The sequence below is a fragment of the Lampetra planeri genome, chromosome 25, assembly GCF_965212315.1.
Source record: "Lampetra planeri chromosome 25, kcLamPlan1.2.h2, whole genome shotgun sequence".
NCBI lineage: Eukaryota > Metazoa > Chordata > Hyperoartia > Petromyzontiformes > Petromyzontidae > Lampetra > Lampetra planeri.
The window spans coordinates 8,979,527-8,995,561 of NC_136131.1; the positions used below are offsets into that span (position 1 = coordinate 8,979,527).

Sequence of the window (16,035 nt, forward strand, 5' to 3'; positions counted from 1 at the left end):
TGCAGAACCATGAGTTAACATTTATTGAATTCATGTTTAAACAAGTGCAACAAATTCTGCAAAAAACGCAATTGCCAATGTTTTCACATTAAGTTAGCTACTTGAACATTTTCCCATTCACAGTATTCCCTTAACATCACCCCAATGAAGCAGGTTGCGTAGCATATTGGTGTGTATGTGGGAACGCGGCCGTGGAGCGATGAATTAAGCTGATGTGCAGGCGCCAGGTGGTGACGACTTGGGATGGCCTTCATCCAGCAGTGGGTTGATTATGGCTGATGATGATGATTGATCTAATTAAATTGAATGTACTCCAATTGCTCCCCACAGTCTGGCTAGGAGGGCAACACCAGCCAGGTGGCCCACGACAAAGCCTGCTACAGGAACGCATCGCACCAGTCCATGAGACACTTGAAACACTGCGACGCTTGCCGGCTATTGGCCTCACATATGTACGTGAGCCACTCCTTGAAGAGCTCCTCATTCTTGCGAAGCAGCAGGAACTGTCCCAGAACCATGAATGCCTGTGAATGCAACACACCCGCCAAGACAATGATCCTTCGCCCTGTCTCAGTCTTTCAAAGACTGATGGGGCGATTGTTTTTGACAGGGGCACCTATGAAGGTGCTCCGGCACGGCACACAAGGGCGTGGGATGGGGAAAAAATACACCAGGCCCAGCTGGCATCATCCCACAAAAACGTGCGAGTAACCAGCTGCCATCTAATTCTAGATTGTAAGTTTTCGTGACTGCAAGGATCCATGCTCTTTGGTTCTTTCGGTAAAGTCACGTAGGTGAAAAAAAAATTACTGTAGTTTTCACACCTAATGATGATTGCTTGTGTTGCAATCGAAACGTCGTGATTTAATTTAGTTGTTTTCATTTTAATTTATTTTATTTTACTTTCACCTGCGTGACTTTACCGAAAGAACCAAAGAGTAAAGCTGCCATCTAACCATGATTAACAAAGACAATACCTTATCAAATCCTTCTTTCTTCAGTTGAGTGCCCCTCTGTCTGTTGATGCCAGGCAAAGTCGTGATCAATTTCTCCCCCATGGGCTCCATGATGAACGTTTTGTGCTTCAGAGAAGTCGACGACATTGTGTTATCCGCGTGAACTTTATTGCTGCAGCAACTCCTTCTGTAATTATATAAGAACACGTTCTTTTGTGATTTATCACAAGTTCACGTACGTCTTCCAATAACAAAGGGTGGGTACGTCTGGCGGATATAAAATTAGAATTTCATGCACAAAGTGAACATCAGAGTAGGTAAGACAATTAAATGGAGACCCACTTTCAATTTAAACATTTTGTTTAAAGTACAGGATGATTAGCACGGTTGGCTATGTGCGGTGCGAAAGAAGTTCAACATACATTCAAATAAGGCAGCAGAGGACAATGGAGCAATATCCATTGTTGTAACTAGACTCCGATGTTTGTATGACTTACCCTGTTCAAATCCTTGCTTAATTCCTACTCTTATTCCGCTGCTTATAAATTAAGTTAACGCCTACAATTCTAAGACTCGGACGGTTGACCCAAGTCCTTGATTGCTTGGGTGGTTGCTGCTGGATAATGCTGCTTTGGAAGCAGTGGCATCGAACGTGGTTGGCATGGGCCCTGGTGCAAGGAATTAAATGGGGCCCCCCCTCGTCCCATACCCTCCCACCACCACCCAGAGGTCGCAAACGGGTTTTGATTCCTTACCCGTACCCGGCCGCACCAGGGTCGCAAATGGGGACCCGTACCCGGCCGGGTACGGGTCCCCTTTCCCTACCCGTACCCTACCCGAAATGAGTGACAAACGGCTACTCACCAGTGACTCACGGCCTACCCGTACCCGGCCGCACCAGGGTCGCAACCAGCTACCCGTACCCAGCTGGGTACGGGTAGCTGGGTATTGGGTAGGGTACGGGTATCGGGTACCCGGTTGCGACCTCTGCCACCACCCCCTTTGTAACAGCACCCTGGCCCTCCTCCAGCCCGTAGGCATATGTGCAGTTGTACCGCCTGCACACTCGATAGCTACGCCACTATTTGTAAAACAAACAAACAAATCGGTATAATTATAGTTATACAGGAGTTTATTATATACTAGCCTTTTGCCCGTCCTAGGACGGAAGCTGTAATATTACCGAAAACATTTAGCAGAGTATAATTGTATCTTGTGTAAATTTAATGGCAGTGAATCTTGCACGAAAGTATGTCATCAAACACTTCACTGCATTTCACTTTAGCACTGTATTAATGGCAGTGATTCTTGCACAAAACTAAGTCAGAAAACACCTCACTTCATGGCACTGTAGCACTGTATATAACTTACCTTGAATTTGTTCAAATTCTCTGCTCTGATACTTGCTTCTCTTCTGCTTTCGGTCGCTGGAGTTGAAATAAATTGTAAATCGATACAATATCTGAAAAATCTACGAAAAATGTCTATTTTACCATAATGTAGAAGCACAAATTAGACTTACCTTTTGTCTCAAGTGCTGAAGGAATAAATAAAGACACCAAATCCACTTTGTTGCTGCGTAGAATACACACATAGACACGTGTTTAATTTAATACGCACAGGAGAAATTGCCTAAATCATCAACAGGGATTTATTCCAGTAATTAATTTTACAGCAGTGACTATATTGTGATGTTTTTTGGTTGGGGGGAGGGGGATGTGTTATTGGTGAATAGAAGTTATCTTAATCGGGGCTTCATTTATGTAATAAAGTTAATATTGTGATTAGGAAAACTGAAAACAAGTGTGTGCTCACAGCAAACTGTTGTGAACTTTGTAGGGTGTGAAACGATACATTAATTAATATCGATGACTTAAGGTATAAAACAGGTTTGAAAGAGCTCGCATAAACTATGGATGTTTTTTTAATGTATGCAACCACTAGAGGCCGCTACATGCAGCACGATTTTAAATATAGAATCGATTCCTAATATCGAACCGCATACATATATTGAATCGTCGCATTGCAATACACTACATCCAATTCCGATTGGCGATTCAATTATATAATCGATTCTTTGTCTCGCTATTCCACCCTAACGTTTGTATTTTTCGACGTTTATTCTGTACTAGCTTTACTACGGGACTTAAATTCACCACGCCCGGCCGCCTTTGTCTACCCAGTAGCGATGTTCACACACCACACGAGTTGCTCGTTTGAGGCTGAGTCGACCTAGGGGAGGCCCAGGACCGGTTCAAATAATCGTCACCGGTGATGGCCGTGAGCGGGAATCGAACTCGGGTCGCCGGGTTCGTAGCGCAGCGCTTCCGCACACGGGTCAAATGACAGATGTGACGTCACAGCTCACTTGCCGTGCAAAATAAATGCATTATTATTAAACTCCCCCCCCCCCCCCCTCTACAAAAAATATACAAAAGTGTATTTTTATAATTTTTGCATGGTGTACAGTCTGGAAAGTACCCACATGGCAAATTTCAAGTTTGTTGCATGTCGGGAAGTACGCTAAACATTTTTGAACAGACACACATTCACAAATTTCCCTTTTATATAATAGAGAGAAGAAGATGAATAAATAATATTTTTTTACAATAATTAGGAACCGGCGTTCGCAACAATGAACATACAAAAACAAGGACACACGATCTCTTGACACGAACGGTTTCATGAATGTTTCGTTTCCATTGACAAATTCCTCAGCAGCCAACAGCTGGAACATTTAAACCGTTAACGCCACAAAAAAGGGCCCACATTTATCCCACACGGCCAGAAACAAACAGCACCGTTGAAGGTGCTTTAAAAAGTCAAGATAAGAGACATTTCGTTCGCTATGTCGACTGTACGCATCTGTCGATTAGTCAACACGGTTATGATCATCGGTAGCCAGGATGTATCCACTGCTAGACAAGGCACGGGCGTGATAATAAGGTAAATATCGTGAATGAATTCGTATACTGTAACAGTACTTCACGGCGTTGACGCATTGCAGTACTGCCAGAACTGTGCATCCTTTTAAGTAATTATCGTGGATTAGTATCGATTTCAAATAGCACAGTACAGTACTGTATTCGAATCGCCAAAATGCTATAAAACAGTGTCTGTGTTGTTAAGAATTATAACGTTAATTTCGAGAATTCAAAATTAACATACTTTACCAGGCGGGTTGGTGAAGGTGTTGGAGCCACGGCACCAGTTCAGATATCACTCGACACTGATGTTAGCCGTGAGCCGAGCATCGGAAGTCTAATCGCTTCCCATCCCCCATACATTTGATACAGCGCCGTGATACGTTTATAGACGTAACATACACATAACAGGAATTGTAGAGGACTTTGAAATAAATGTGAAAGTCTCGCTATGTATTCCAACAATCTCAACCATTTTTTTTATAGTTTTATATTTGTATTATTTTATGATTTCCCTTCTACGTGACTTTACCGAAAGAACCAAGAATATAATCTCAATACACTTGTTAAATGTGTTCAACACTGATTATATTACTTTGCCCAGCATTACTGGTGCGTTCTTTTCTGCGACCGATAAATGTTTTAATAATTTCAATTTAGTGGGGTATCTATAAACGGATCGCCATGTACAGTTGCCCAAAATAACGTGCGAACAAAACGATGAATGAAACATATCATTAATCAAACGACACAATAATTATCTATCAACTATTAAACGAAACAATTCGACGGAGACGATTTGCGTGAACAAACCCGCGAGTCAAACTGCACAAATCGGTGGCCAGAGACCAAAAATTGGATCGCGTTTCACTTCCATTTTTTTTATTTTGTACTCAATTCCTTACTTTACACCTTAATGCTTTAAAAGCTTTACAAATTTAGTACGCCAGTGACTCATTGATAAAGTATCGTGTCGTGAAAAATAACTTCTTGCTCTATAAACACCCCCTTATAAATTATTTTTACCTTGAAAACGGATCCCAGGGGGTCGTGGTGGGGTGAATGTCAGAGCAGAGTTGGGCTGAGGGCATCGGCAACTCGAGCAACTTGTGACTCGCTAAACCCATTACAATCACTACTTTAAACACCAACAAACACAATACAAACCTGTTTATAGGCGTGCTTGAGAAGAGACCTGGGTATCTTCCACTTAATATTTATTTAACGTTCTTCTTATTACAATCTCAGCGACCAGAGCGCGATGCGGCCGGGAAGATTGAGCCTCGCATTGAGCGCCCTGCTGGGGGCCTCGGTGGCAGGCCTCAGCCTCGGTCTGGTCTGGATTTTATACCGGCGAAGGCGAGGGTCGTCCGGCGGCGCCTCGCAGGACCTCGTGCCCTCCAGCCGTGCGACCGTCGTCGACGTCGCCGTCAACATCGCCACGTCGGCGACATCGAAGCTCTCCCGCGGTCACGACGAGATGGTGCAGCAGCTGGGGACGTTGGCGGACAGCCTGAACGAGGCTCGGGCGGACGTGCGGCGGCTACGAGAGGGGCTGCCCGGCATCGTGGAGGAGGCAGTGGCGGCCGGGTCGGTCCGCCGCCGTCGCCGCGGTCTCCAGTCGAGCTCCACCAGCAGCTTTTACACCGCCAGCCCCGGCGAGACATCATCGGGGTGAGCGGCGAGGGGATGAGGTGTTGGCAGGGGGGTCCCTGGGATGAACGGGGTCAGGGTGACAGGGCCAATTGTGGGGGTCAGATGGGGATTGTGGGGGTCAGATGGGGGAGGCATCTTCAGGGTGAGTGGCGAGGGGATGAGGCGTTGACGGGGGGGGGGGGGGGGTCCTGGGATGAACGGGGTCAGATGGGGATTGTGGGGGTCAGATGGGGGAGGCATCTTCGGGGTGAGTGGCGAGGGGATGGGGTGTTGATGGGGGGGGTCCTGGGATGAACGGGGTCAGGGTGACAGGGCCAATTGTGGGGGTCAGATGGGGCTTGTGGGGGTCAGATGGGGGAGGCATCTTCGGGGTGAGTGGCGAGGGGCAAGGGGATGAGGTGTTGACGGGGGGGGGGGGGTCCTGGGATAAACGGGGTCAGGGTGAGAGGGCCAATTTTGGGGATTGTAGGGGTCAGATGGGGGGAGATCTTCGGGGTGAGTGGCGAGGGGATGAGGCGTTGATGGGGGGTCCTGGGATGAACGGGGGTCAGGGTGAGAGGGCCGATTGGGGAGGTTGGTGCAGATGGGGTCAACCTGCAATTTGGCCTCAGTCTTTGAAGTTCATCACGGTTATGTCGGACCGCTGTGGGGGGATCGGCACTGTCACCTCAGAGGTGGTTAATAGCCAAGTCGTACCGGTAAAAGCAACAGGACTAATATTTCTGGTTCTCTGGTTCAGTGTGTAAATTGGAACTGTTCTATCAAGAAGCGCATTATGGATATGCCGGGGCATCTCGGGTTAAGTGCGGTTTGAATATTTTACAGGTCGCTAAAATTAAACCCCGATAAGTCAGCTTCTGAGGAACTTGACTTTCGGTTTTTACGAATGTCAGCATGGTTGGTGCTTGAAAGGTGTCTTGTCTTCTCTGCTAACTTTCCCTTCATATCTCCTTCCTCCTTTTCTCCGCTTCGCAGACTCCTCTCAGATTCCCCATAAGGCGTACCCTTTTTTTCCTTCCTTCGCTTCTTTACCCTGGCTAGGATTCGAAGGGAAAAAAAAATCCTAAGGAGCAATAGAACCGATTTGAATGGATCATTATCAAGACTTAAGGATGAACATGAGACTGAATGAAATATACTTTGCTGCTGAACTTGGAGAACTAACACAACAGTGCTTCCTCTTTATATCTTTCCTGAATATTCACTAACAACACCAAGGACGGAACCTACTGAAGAAGATGCGTTTCTGCTCACCACTGTTCACTACCACTGCCCACTGCTTTATCATTCGTGTAATAACTACATACCATGCTCACACCACTTTCATTCAAGTGGTTTTGCAGTTTAACAGACCATTGTATACATACATGCTGGATGATAGTCTCCGTATGCTGTTCGGGTAATGCATGGGGGGGATTCTTTGATCATATATTTTACCATAGAGGTTGGGGGGAAGCTTTATTGTTGTACCATAGTAATCTACAACACTGGATTTTGCTGCAGTGCCCTCTGCTTTGTTTATCACCGTTGCTGAGCAAAGGTCCATAAACCAAGCGGGCTGTAACAGAGAGCGCTATTGAAGGTGCAGCCATTCGACAGCCTTCAATGCTATTTTCAGCATGTTGGTCACCTATCCCAAGCATTATCCAGGTTAAATACCTGCTTAGCTTCCGAGAACTAACAACATCGAGTGCATCTCGATGATGCGGTCATAAGCAGACCGTTCTGGGCCGAGTCAAATGTGGCTGGCTTATGAACTCAGCATTATAAATAGGAGCTTGCTCCTGCAATTTTCTCAAATTGCACTCGTACTAATTATAGCAATGGAGTGACTGTGCTGTCATAGACATAGTTTTTAAATCAAATCCCAGTGGAATACTGCACATAAAAAATTAAGTATCATTTGTGTTGATCAAAGAAATGCACGTGATAATGTGTTAAATGTTTAATTATGTATAGCCCTTATGCCAATCCACTGCTGGATGAGGAGTTTTTTTTCACATCATGTAATTGGCAGGGCTTATTTAGACATACTTCACCACGTTGTGATATTTAAATCACGACTTCTGCAACTGTGTAGGTGAAACATTTGTCGGTAGATAAAAGTTGCAAGATTCAGAGAGTATGAGCTGAGTTGTATGCAAAGACATCATTTACGCTGTGTGAATATTTAAACTGGTCATTGATATTTATGAAAATACATTTCTCGTTTGTGTAAATACTAATCTGTAAAGAACATATCGTGCTCATGTTCACTGCAACACCGTATTAGGGGTGTAATGATGCACCGATTAATCAATTAATGTTGATTCTTAAGCTCATGATGTATGCACATATTTTATATGTGGGTGGTGTGGTGGTGCAGTGGCGAGAGCTTTGTGCTGGGAACCCACCAATCCAAGTTCAATTCCGGGTCATGGCAGCTAACATCATTGACAAGTGATATCTGAAACGGTCCTGGGAAGATCTTCATCCAGAAGTGGATTGACAAAGGGCTGGAAATTATGTATAACTTAGTCATGTTTTGTGTCCTTTGCGTTTATGTGACCCTGCAGCCACTAATGGCCACTACATTCACTGCGAAGTTGAAAGAAAAAAGATTGATTCTTGACTGAAATCATGACCCTGAATTGCAACAATTACTTGGATGAACGCACGCACAATTAACACAGGACATGCAGATATCATTAAGCTGTTTTCCTGTTTCATGGTAGAAAAAAAGTTACTTTTAATATTAAATAAATTTGACAAGTTATGACAGGGAAACTGCCAAATCTTTTCTGGATACCCAGCCTTTTAAAATATAATGGCTTTTTAGAAATGTGTGGGTTTTGACAGTACTCTTGACTATTTAGTGTTCAAATATTGAATTTTCAACACAAAAAAAAGATATCATGTGTGTTGTTGACACTTGTTTTACACACCATTAAACGATGACTGAAATATTCCATTTGCGGTATTTAAATTTTTTGTAAGTGCAAGACATTTACTTCACAAAGTTTACTTTCAATTCTATAAAAACACACATTTCATTAATGCAAATGGCACACTTTAACCTAATTTTCATTACCTGCTGAAGCATACATTGTGGCCTAGAAGTCGATAATAAGTCCTGTGTTACAGTACCTTGCCATATAAGTTGGTAAAACATGATCCCAGTGTCAATGATGAATGTGGTACGGTTTTTACACTTTCCATTTAAGGTTGAACACGTTTGTGTATTACTATAGTTATGTCCATCTGTGCATCTGTCCATAACGAGAGTGCATTGTAGCTGTTGTAAAAAGGATTCGATATTAATTCATTTGTCGTGTAAACCTGTGTTATTATTTGGGACTTATCCAATCGAAAAAGAAGTTTTCCCAAAACTTGGAGACAAACACAGAACAAACATGTCTTGGCAAATACTGGATACAGTACAAACAGGATTTGCCCTGACAGCTACAAGTCAGCTTCCAGACAAACGTGTGTTGGAAAGCGTAATCCATGCATATGCGTGATTTGTCCTAACTTGTTTACTTTGTATTGGTACACACCATTGCCAACGGAGTCGCTTAACTTTCAGTTTTTAGAGTGCCGTCCTGCATTTTTTAAATGTGCGCCTGTGTTTGCTGATGCGTGTTTTCCTTTCTGCATGTTGGCTGTAACAGCAGTGATTCAGAAGATGAATTCGGTGACACAGTGGATGGCCCAGGTATGAATGGGTAGTGCTCACTCGTTAAGCATCTGCTCGAATAACAACCACTATGTACACGTGCAGCCCATTTGTCGGTCCAGTTTTGGAGGAGATTCTCCTCATACTTCACCACACTGGTCAGTGAGAGTTCGTAAAGGAAAGAAACATAGAAGGCATCCCATTAATCCAGTTTTGTACTGTACTCCTATGCTTCCAAGCCTATGCATGCCTTTGCTTCCAGCATGCGCTGACCGTCAAGGTGACGTATGATCAAATAACATGACACACACGATGCGGGGAAACCCACATTTAGCAGTGGATTGAAATTTTTTTACGTGTTAACGTGCTGTTTTCCATATGCCGCTGAAATAAAACTCAGCGTTGCTACTAATAGGATGCTAATCACATGGCTGTAACTAACATAGGCCAGGCGATGATACTGCTGGAGGAGGAGCTGTGTTTTGACGAGGAGTTTGAGGAGCTGGTGCAGCGAGCAGACAGGCTGCATGCGGCGGGCCCAGGAAGCTGGAACGAGGCTTTAAATGCTCTCATCTGCGGTCAGAACAAGGTGGGGGACTGGCACACAAGGTGGGGGACTGGCACACAATCCCAGCATGGACACGGGCAGCGGGGCATCATTTCAATGCTGACGTTAAAACAGATTTTTTTGTTCTGTAGTTCTGCCCACTGATGTCAACAAACCTTAATTATACAGCCCGCACATCGTTCAAAGTCTGGTGGCAGCCACTCTTTTTTTTCGGCGTCCAATCTGCATGCGGATTTACTGGGAAAGATAAGAGCATCTGGTTGACCTGCTCGGAGAAAAGCACCGACAGGCAATCGGTGCGGATGATGTAATTATATCCAAATCTGGTGCTGTGCTCTTGTCAAAAGTCATCAAATAATAGCCACCAGCCACCATGGTCATTAATGATAGCAGATAAGAACGAATTATTTTCTTGAATTGTGTGAGGTTATGCGAAGTTGCTGGGAAAGATTTCCAAAGTAAGTGCCATTAGGTAACCGTGTCTCGTATCCTCCAAACTTTTCTGGCATAATGCAGTGATGCAGTAATTATTTTGAGCGGCTGAATGGCCAAGCAGGTAGCTTGGCCACCACTGCAAGCGAGCTTCTACATTCGTGTACCACGCGGAAAAATAATTTATTCTTGAAATTAACCGTTACTGTGAATCATGACGGATTGTGAATCTCAGAAGCCGGGGGGGGGGGGGTGATGGGGAATCATAATCAGAATATTTATTTATACTGGAGAAATCCGATGAACTATAAAGCTCTTCACAGATGTCCAGCAGGGGCAGGTCAGAACGTTACAACAACAAACAGTACAACGATACACGATAGGAGTGAAATGTATAGGAAAGGTATACAAATTGATCAGTGTCCCTAGCACGACTATGCCTGTTTGTCGTGCCACAGTTTGCCAGGCGCGGAGCGTTTTGGTGGCGGATGGCCCGTGCCTCCGGGGATATGTGTGAAATTACCGAGGAAAAATCTGAGCGGCTGATACACGCGCTCACCGGTAAGCCACGAGCGCATGCGTTTTATGAATTATTAAGGAAGTCCTCTGTAGGTGGTGTGTGGAAAATGCCCTGCAGTAAAAAAAAAATCAGTAAAAGCGTGTTACTTTCCTACAATTTATGCAAGAGGTGTCTTTGTTATGCACGCAATGACTTTCCTGCTTCTCGTTTTCAAAGCAACCCATAAGATAGAGGTGGCAAGGTAGCACAGGGGTCAGAGCACTGAACCAGTACGCTTGATATCCTGGGTTTGAATCTGGGATTCAGCCACCCGTGTTGAACCTGGTTTGTCAAATGTACTGAGTTGATGGTGTCAGCCTGGTCATCAATGCTTGCACAACAAATGCATAGTTTAAAATAAGTTGATCATTTATTTTTAAATAAATTACAGCTATGAGAATGAACAAAAGTTTGCTGAGACTGTCATGCGATGGACACATATATATATCAACGTGCATAAGAAAGTGTAGAACCCCCAGAGTGAATAAGAGGTCTCTTGACGGGATCCTAGCAGTAGTTCTGTGATGTCTACTTCTGTGTCTCCTTTTAACACATTATGTTGCAGTACTCTTCGAAAGCTACGGAAAAAAAAGACAACAGAAGCTCTTCCAATAAAGCTGTTCATGTCATTTAGGCAAAGAGTCAGCAGAAAAGGGGCTCAAGTGGAGAAGTTGCATCAGGGAATGCCGCAAATGGTGAGGCACAGGTTGCATCTGCGTGATTTCTGTTGGTTCAAAGGTGAGTGGTGAGGAGGTCAGAGTTTAGTGTTCTGCAGTTATAGCAATAAAACATGTAAAGTATACTTTTGGCTGCCTTTCCACGTCTGAGTATACAGGTTTGCTATCATTTGCTTGGACTATCTGTGGGAATTACAGACGACTCAGCACCAGATGAGAGACAGCTTTTCTGTTAAGGTGTGTACAGCAAAACGTTCTTTGTTCTCAAGAAGAGCCATTTCCTCCGGTTCTTCAGCCTGTGCATATTTGGCTGATCAAGTCGACAGCGGCATTATCATTTCTGTGGCGTTCAGTGCTCTCAATCTTCCATCTCGTCTGCTCAGAGGAAAATCCTCCTCCACAATATGCATCACAGTCTGCCCCCTGTCCACAGGCAAAGTTTGGGTTGATGCCTCATCTGGCCTCATTGGCCATGCAGTGAGCTTGTCCGATTCAAAAGAGAGAAAGCCGAGATACCAGGACGTCTATCATTCATCTAGTGCAGTCAACAAACTCGTCTGATGCTAGCCATACCCTGGCTTGTCAAGAGATGGCGAAACGGCAAATGTGGTCTTCACCTCTTCCCCATCAGTACGGAATAGTGTTGTCCCCTCGCACGTGTGGCTTTACTCCGGGTGCTCTGATTTCCTCATCCATGCAAACAATGATTAATTTGCCGATAACGCCTTTATATATAGAGGACCGTAGTTGAGCTTGCGGGGAATTTGGTGCCGACTTAGAGCCTGGCTGCCTTTTCCCGCTTGTCTGTGGTTCCTTCCGCCTCTGAGTCGTTTTGTCTCTTCGAGAGCGAGCGAACATGTGTGTGTTACAAGTTGAAATTATTATTACAGTCTGCTCTCCTAGAACGCCTGTTTTCATAACGCGAATTGGATATAACGCGATGAATGTATTAGGGAACACATTTTTTGTAAACGTGGGATGCGAATTGGACGTAACGCGATCAAGTGAACGTAACTACGTCACACGAGTAGGAGTAAGCGGTTGTGCGGCTGCCTCGGCATAGCATCGCACAAGGCGGGATGCTGCTAGATGCTTCCAAATGCATCTCACGTGTTATCGTGGACTGTGCTTTGTCCTATATTATTTATTATAACACGATTTTTTTTCCCATAACGCATTCTTCAGAACAGGCTGTGTTATCTGCTGTCTCTGCTGCTCTTACTCCAGAGACACCTGGAGCAGACTCTGGCGACCAACCCCTCGGACCCCGAAATGCTGCACCTGCTTGGACGCTGGGGCTTTGCAGTGAGTGACGGGCTCGCACACATCGCAGATAAGAGAACAAAAGTGTAATTCTTACTGGTAGGAACCTCCTGGTTACACCAGCCCACAGGGGATTATTGTGTCCATCCGTCCGTCGTGCAGGGAGGGGCTGGGTGGGGAGGGAGGGGCTGGGTGGGGAGAGGCTGGGTGGGGAGGGTGGGGCTGGGTGGGGAGGGGAGGGTGGGGAGGGGCTGGGTGGGGAGGGGCTGGGTGGGGAGGGGCTGGTCACCCCGTGGTGCCCTTATAAAACTCAACGTTTAACCTACTTACGCCGGCTTGTGCCCGCCCTCACAGTCGGGCATATTTGCGCAATACACCACGCCGCTGTTGACCCTGGCCATTGACCGAGCAACCCAACGTTCCTACCAGCTCCCTCCGCAGGAATGTGTTTTTTTTTTTACATTGTGCTTGTTTACCCTTAAGGAGTCTCATAACTCGTTCAGGAGGGTCCTGCCAAGTTTTTTGCAGGAGGAGCGATGGTTGCTGCGTACATTCCGATTGATTCATTTGCGGGTCTATTTTTATTTCAACTCTCGGTCGATTTGGACCATGATGCCGGCACATGGTGGCCTACTACTCTGGCAAATAGCGTCACGGGATATTTCGTGTCCGTTATTAAGTAGGTGGCACCGGCGAGCATTTCTTACGGTTCACACAGCAGCGGTATTGATCAACATTGGCCGACTTAGTGGGGATGCTTGCAAGGGCAGAACAAGTGAGACTGTGTGCGGGTGAAGCAATTCAGGAAAAACATGGGAGGCACCGGTGCTTTGTTAACCAAACCAAGTTGCCCCGTAAACTCAAGTTCTGGGGGAAATCGGACCAGCTCGAGGACATTTAAGTAAACTTAAATTGGCTGTTCATGGAAATGAGGAGTTCACGGGTTGGTGAGTTTGGTCGTGTGTGTTTGGAAGCCGTCTCCGTCAATCTGCATTTGCAGCCAAACTGACCTTTGCAGATTGAACTACAGTACTGGGTGCAGCAGAATTCAGGAACCATAGCGAGCTCAAAACCACGCTCCCTATAGTGGTGAAAATACAAGCTGAGTGTGCTTCGATTAATGTGGGCGTATTGAGGAAGGTTCAAGCATCCTGCGCGACACGTTTTCCAGGCACATGGTTAACAGTTTCAGTGTCTGCAATGATTTATACCGTACTGATGTATAGCTCCTGACTGTTATCGCACCCTGTGTAGATTATTGTTCAAATTCCCTTCAACATTCTGTCCATCTCTCTCTATCGCTCGATTTCCCCTCCGCCAACGTCTCCGTTCTTTCCATCAGATGGCCAACTTGACGTGGATTGAGAGGCGAGTTTGCAACAGCATCTTCAAGAATTACCCAACGTCATCTGTGAATGAAGCTCTTCAGTATTTCCTTAAGGTCTGCTGATCGCTGTTTTTTTCATGATCGTTAAACTCTCGGAGTTTTTTACTGTGGTCTGTCCACATCGGGGAAACGTTTGGAACAATGGCAATAATTCTAGATTTGAAGCTTTCGTGACTGCAAGGATTCATATTCTTAGGTTTTTTCGGTAAAGTCAGGTAGGTAAAACATTAAAATTAATAAAAGTAAAATAAAATAAAAATCACGACGTTTCGGAGGCAACACAAGCTTCTGTCTTCAGGTGGAACCGTCACAGCCACGACAGCTGTATCAAGCAATCTCTCATTTACTTGATACAGCTGTCGTGGCTGTGACGGTTCCACCTGAAGACGGAAGCTTGTGTTGCCTCCGAAACGTCGTGATTTTTATTTTATTTTACTTTTATTAATTTTAATGTTTTACCTACCTGACTTTACCGAAAAAACCTAAGAACAATGGCAATAGTATGCATGTAACAGTGGAGCGATTTATTGGTTTAAGTTGTTAAGCTCGCTATCGTTTTTTTATGTTTCTGCAGTGTATGTGATCATACAATTGTACAAAACAAATTGGATGTACATATGTATTGAGTGATATTTCATTTCACTATGTTTGCGTCGTGGAATATCCAAACTATGATACCCTATTTGTCTTCTAACTCTAGTGTATCACTAAAACAAATGTTTGCAGTCGGTGGTCTATGTTCTGATCTCAGGAATAGAGTCGAGGTCTGGGTTAAGGTTCGACTTTGTGTATATCAGAGGCTTCATCATGTGGCTTCCACCTTCGCACACGTTTAGTTTTTAACCATGAGGGAGAGGGATGACGTCGGGACGCCTTCATCCAGCAGTGCATAGATAACACTGGTCAACACAAAAATAAAATTCTGGCCTGGACTTTTGCAGCAGATGAATTTCAGGGTGCTGATTCCAAATCTGATCTCAGATTTGCTCTATCACATCTCATTTTTATGCTATCGGCATACCCCATTTTCATTGATTTTACCCGAAATTAACTCCGTCACTAATGATTGCAAGTTGTTGCGAGTCAGTGACTGCTTTAGTGTTAAAATATGGTGCTGTATTTTTAGGATAGTGTGTTTATAATATCATTTTATATCGATATCCACATTTATTTAATATTTTTCTTGTGCAGTTTTTATTGAAAATGCAATATTTGATATCTCAAAAACCGGACGTGTTATACAAAAACTGATGCCAGATTTGGAATCAGCACCCTAAAATTACCTTAAAACCGTTGGAATACCTTATGCCAGAAAAAGTGTGCTGACCAGTGTAATGGCTGCTGCTGCTGCTGCTGATGATGATGGAGTTCGATGAACCAGCACTGTCATACCGTTTAATTTTTACATGTTGTTAACCTGCCTTTTGTGATTGCTCTTTGAACCTCAGGCTGAAGATATCCAGCCGAACTTCTCCAAGGCCAACCAGGTGTTCATCGTAAAGGTGAGCGCACGTTCAGTCAGCTGTACTGCACTTCCTGGTGTTGCCAGACATTTAAAGAAGGTCTTGTTCCCCATGTGGACCTGGGTTACATCACAAGATAAAATATTATGATGCTAAGTCAAACTAAACTGGTGACAAATGCAAAAAAGTGGAAATAGAAAATGTTAATATTACCGCTGACTGGAATTTCTCTCTTCCCGTCTCGTCGCTCTTTCCCTCTCCCTGCTTTGTCCTCTCCTCTTTGCTGCTCGCTCTCTCTCCTCCTTCTCCCTCTCCTCCTCCCCTCCTTGTCCTCCTCCCCGCTGCTGTCTGTCCTCCTGTCGCCGGCAGTGTTGCGCTTCACTAGGTCTGCAGGAGGAGCTGCAGAGGTGGACTGCGTCTGCTCAGAAGCTGCCCGCTCTGACTGCCCAGGTAACCCCCCTGCTTGTGTGAATGTAATTCTTATACAGCAGTGTG

General features: G+C 44.8%; 2 protein-coding genes across 17 annotated transcripts in view; one reads left to right on the plus strand and one right to left on the minus strand.

Annotated features, from left to right (window-relative positions):
• LOC144727415 (barrier-to-autointegration factor A-like) lies at positions 1–5,690 on the minus strand. 15 transcript variants are annotated; one of them, XM_078606228.1, is made up of 5 exons: positions 5,232–5,690; positions 2,479–2,531; positions 2,328–2,383; positions 978–1,143; positions 1–524 (listed from the first exon to the last, which is right to left on the minus strand). In XM_078606228.1, exons 4-5 carry the CDS (start codon positions 1,101–1,103, stop codon positions 378–380), a joined length of 273 nt encoding a protein of 90 aa, XP_078462354.1. In that variant the 5' UTR covers positions 1,104–1,143; positions 2,328–2,383; positions 2,479–2,531; positions 5,232–5,690; the 3' UTR covers positions 1–377. The 15 variants fall into 15 exon arrangements, with proteins under 15 accessions (XP_078462354.1, XP_078462346.1, XP_078462352.1 ...); XM_078606220.1 differs by having other exon boundaries at positions 5,048–5,690; XM_078606226.1 differs by having other exon boundaries at positions 4,907–5,690.
• Positions 4,726–16,035, plus strand: part of LOC144727414 (regulator of microtubule dynamics protein 3-like) — a 15,862-nt gene continuing 4,552 nt past the window's right edge. The window contains exons 1-10 of one of the 2 annotated variants that reach the window (XM_078606218.1): positions 4,726–5,554; positions 9,190–9,230; positions 9,638–9,780; positions 10,650–10,752; positions 11,385–11,445; positions 11,586–11,664; positions 12,655–12,732; positions 14,033–14,131; positions 15,526–15,579; positions 15,910–15,990. In XM_078606218.1, coding sequence (XP_078462344.1) covers positions 5,142–5,554; positions 9,190–9,230; positions 9,638–9,780; positions 10,650–10,752; positions 11,385–11,445; positions 11,586–11,664; positions 12,655–12,732; positions 14,033–14,131; positions 15,526–15,579; positions 15,910–15,990 — 1,152 coding nt within the window. In that variant the 5' untranslated portion in view covers positions 4,726–5,141. Of the gene's footprint in view, positions 5,555–9,186; positions 9,231–9,637; positions 9,781–10,649; positions 10,753–11,384; positions 11,446–11,585; positions 11,665–12,654; positions 12,733–14,032; positions 14,132–15,525; positions 15,580–15,909; positions 15,991–16,035 lie in introns of both variants that reach the window. The other variant, XM_078606217.1, reaches the window with a different exon arrangement.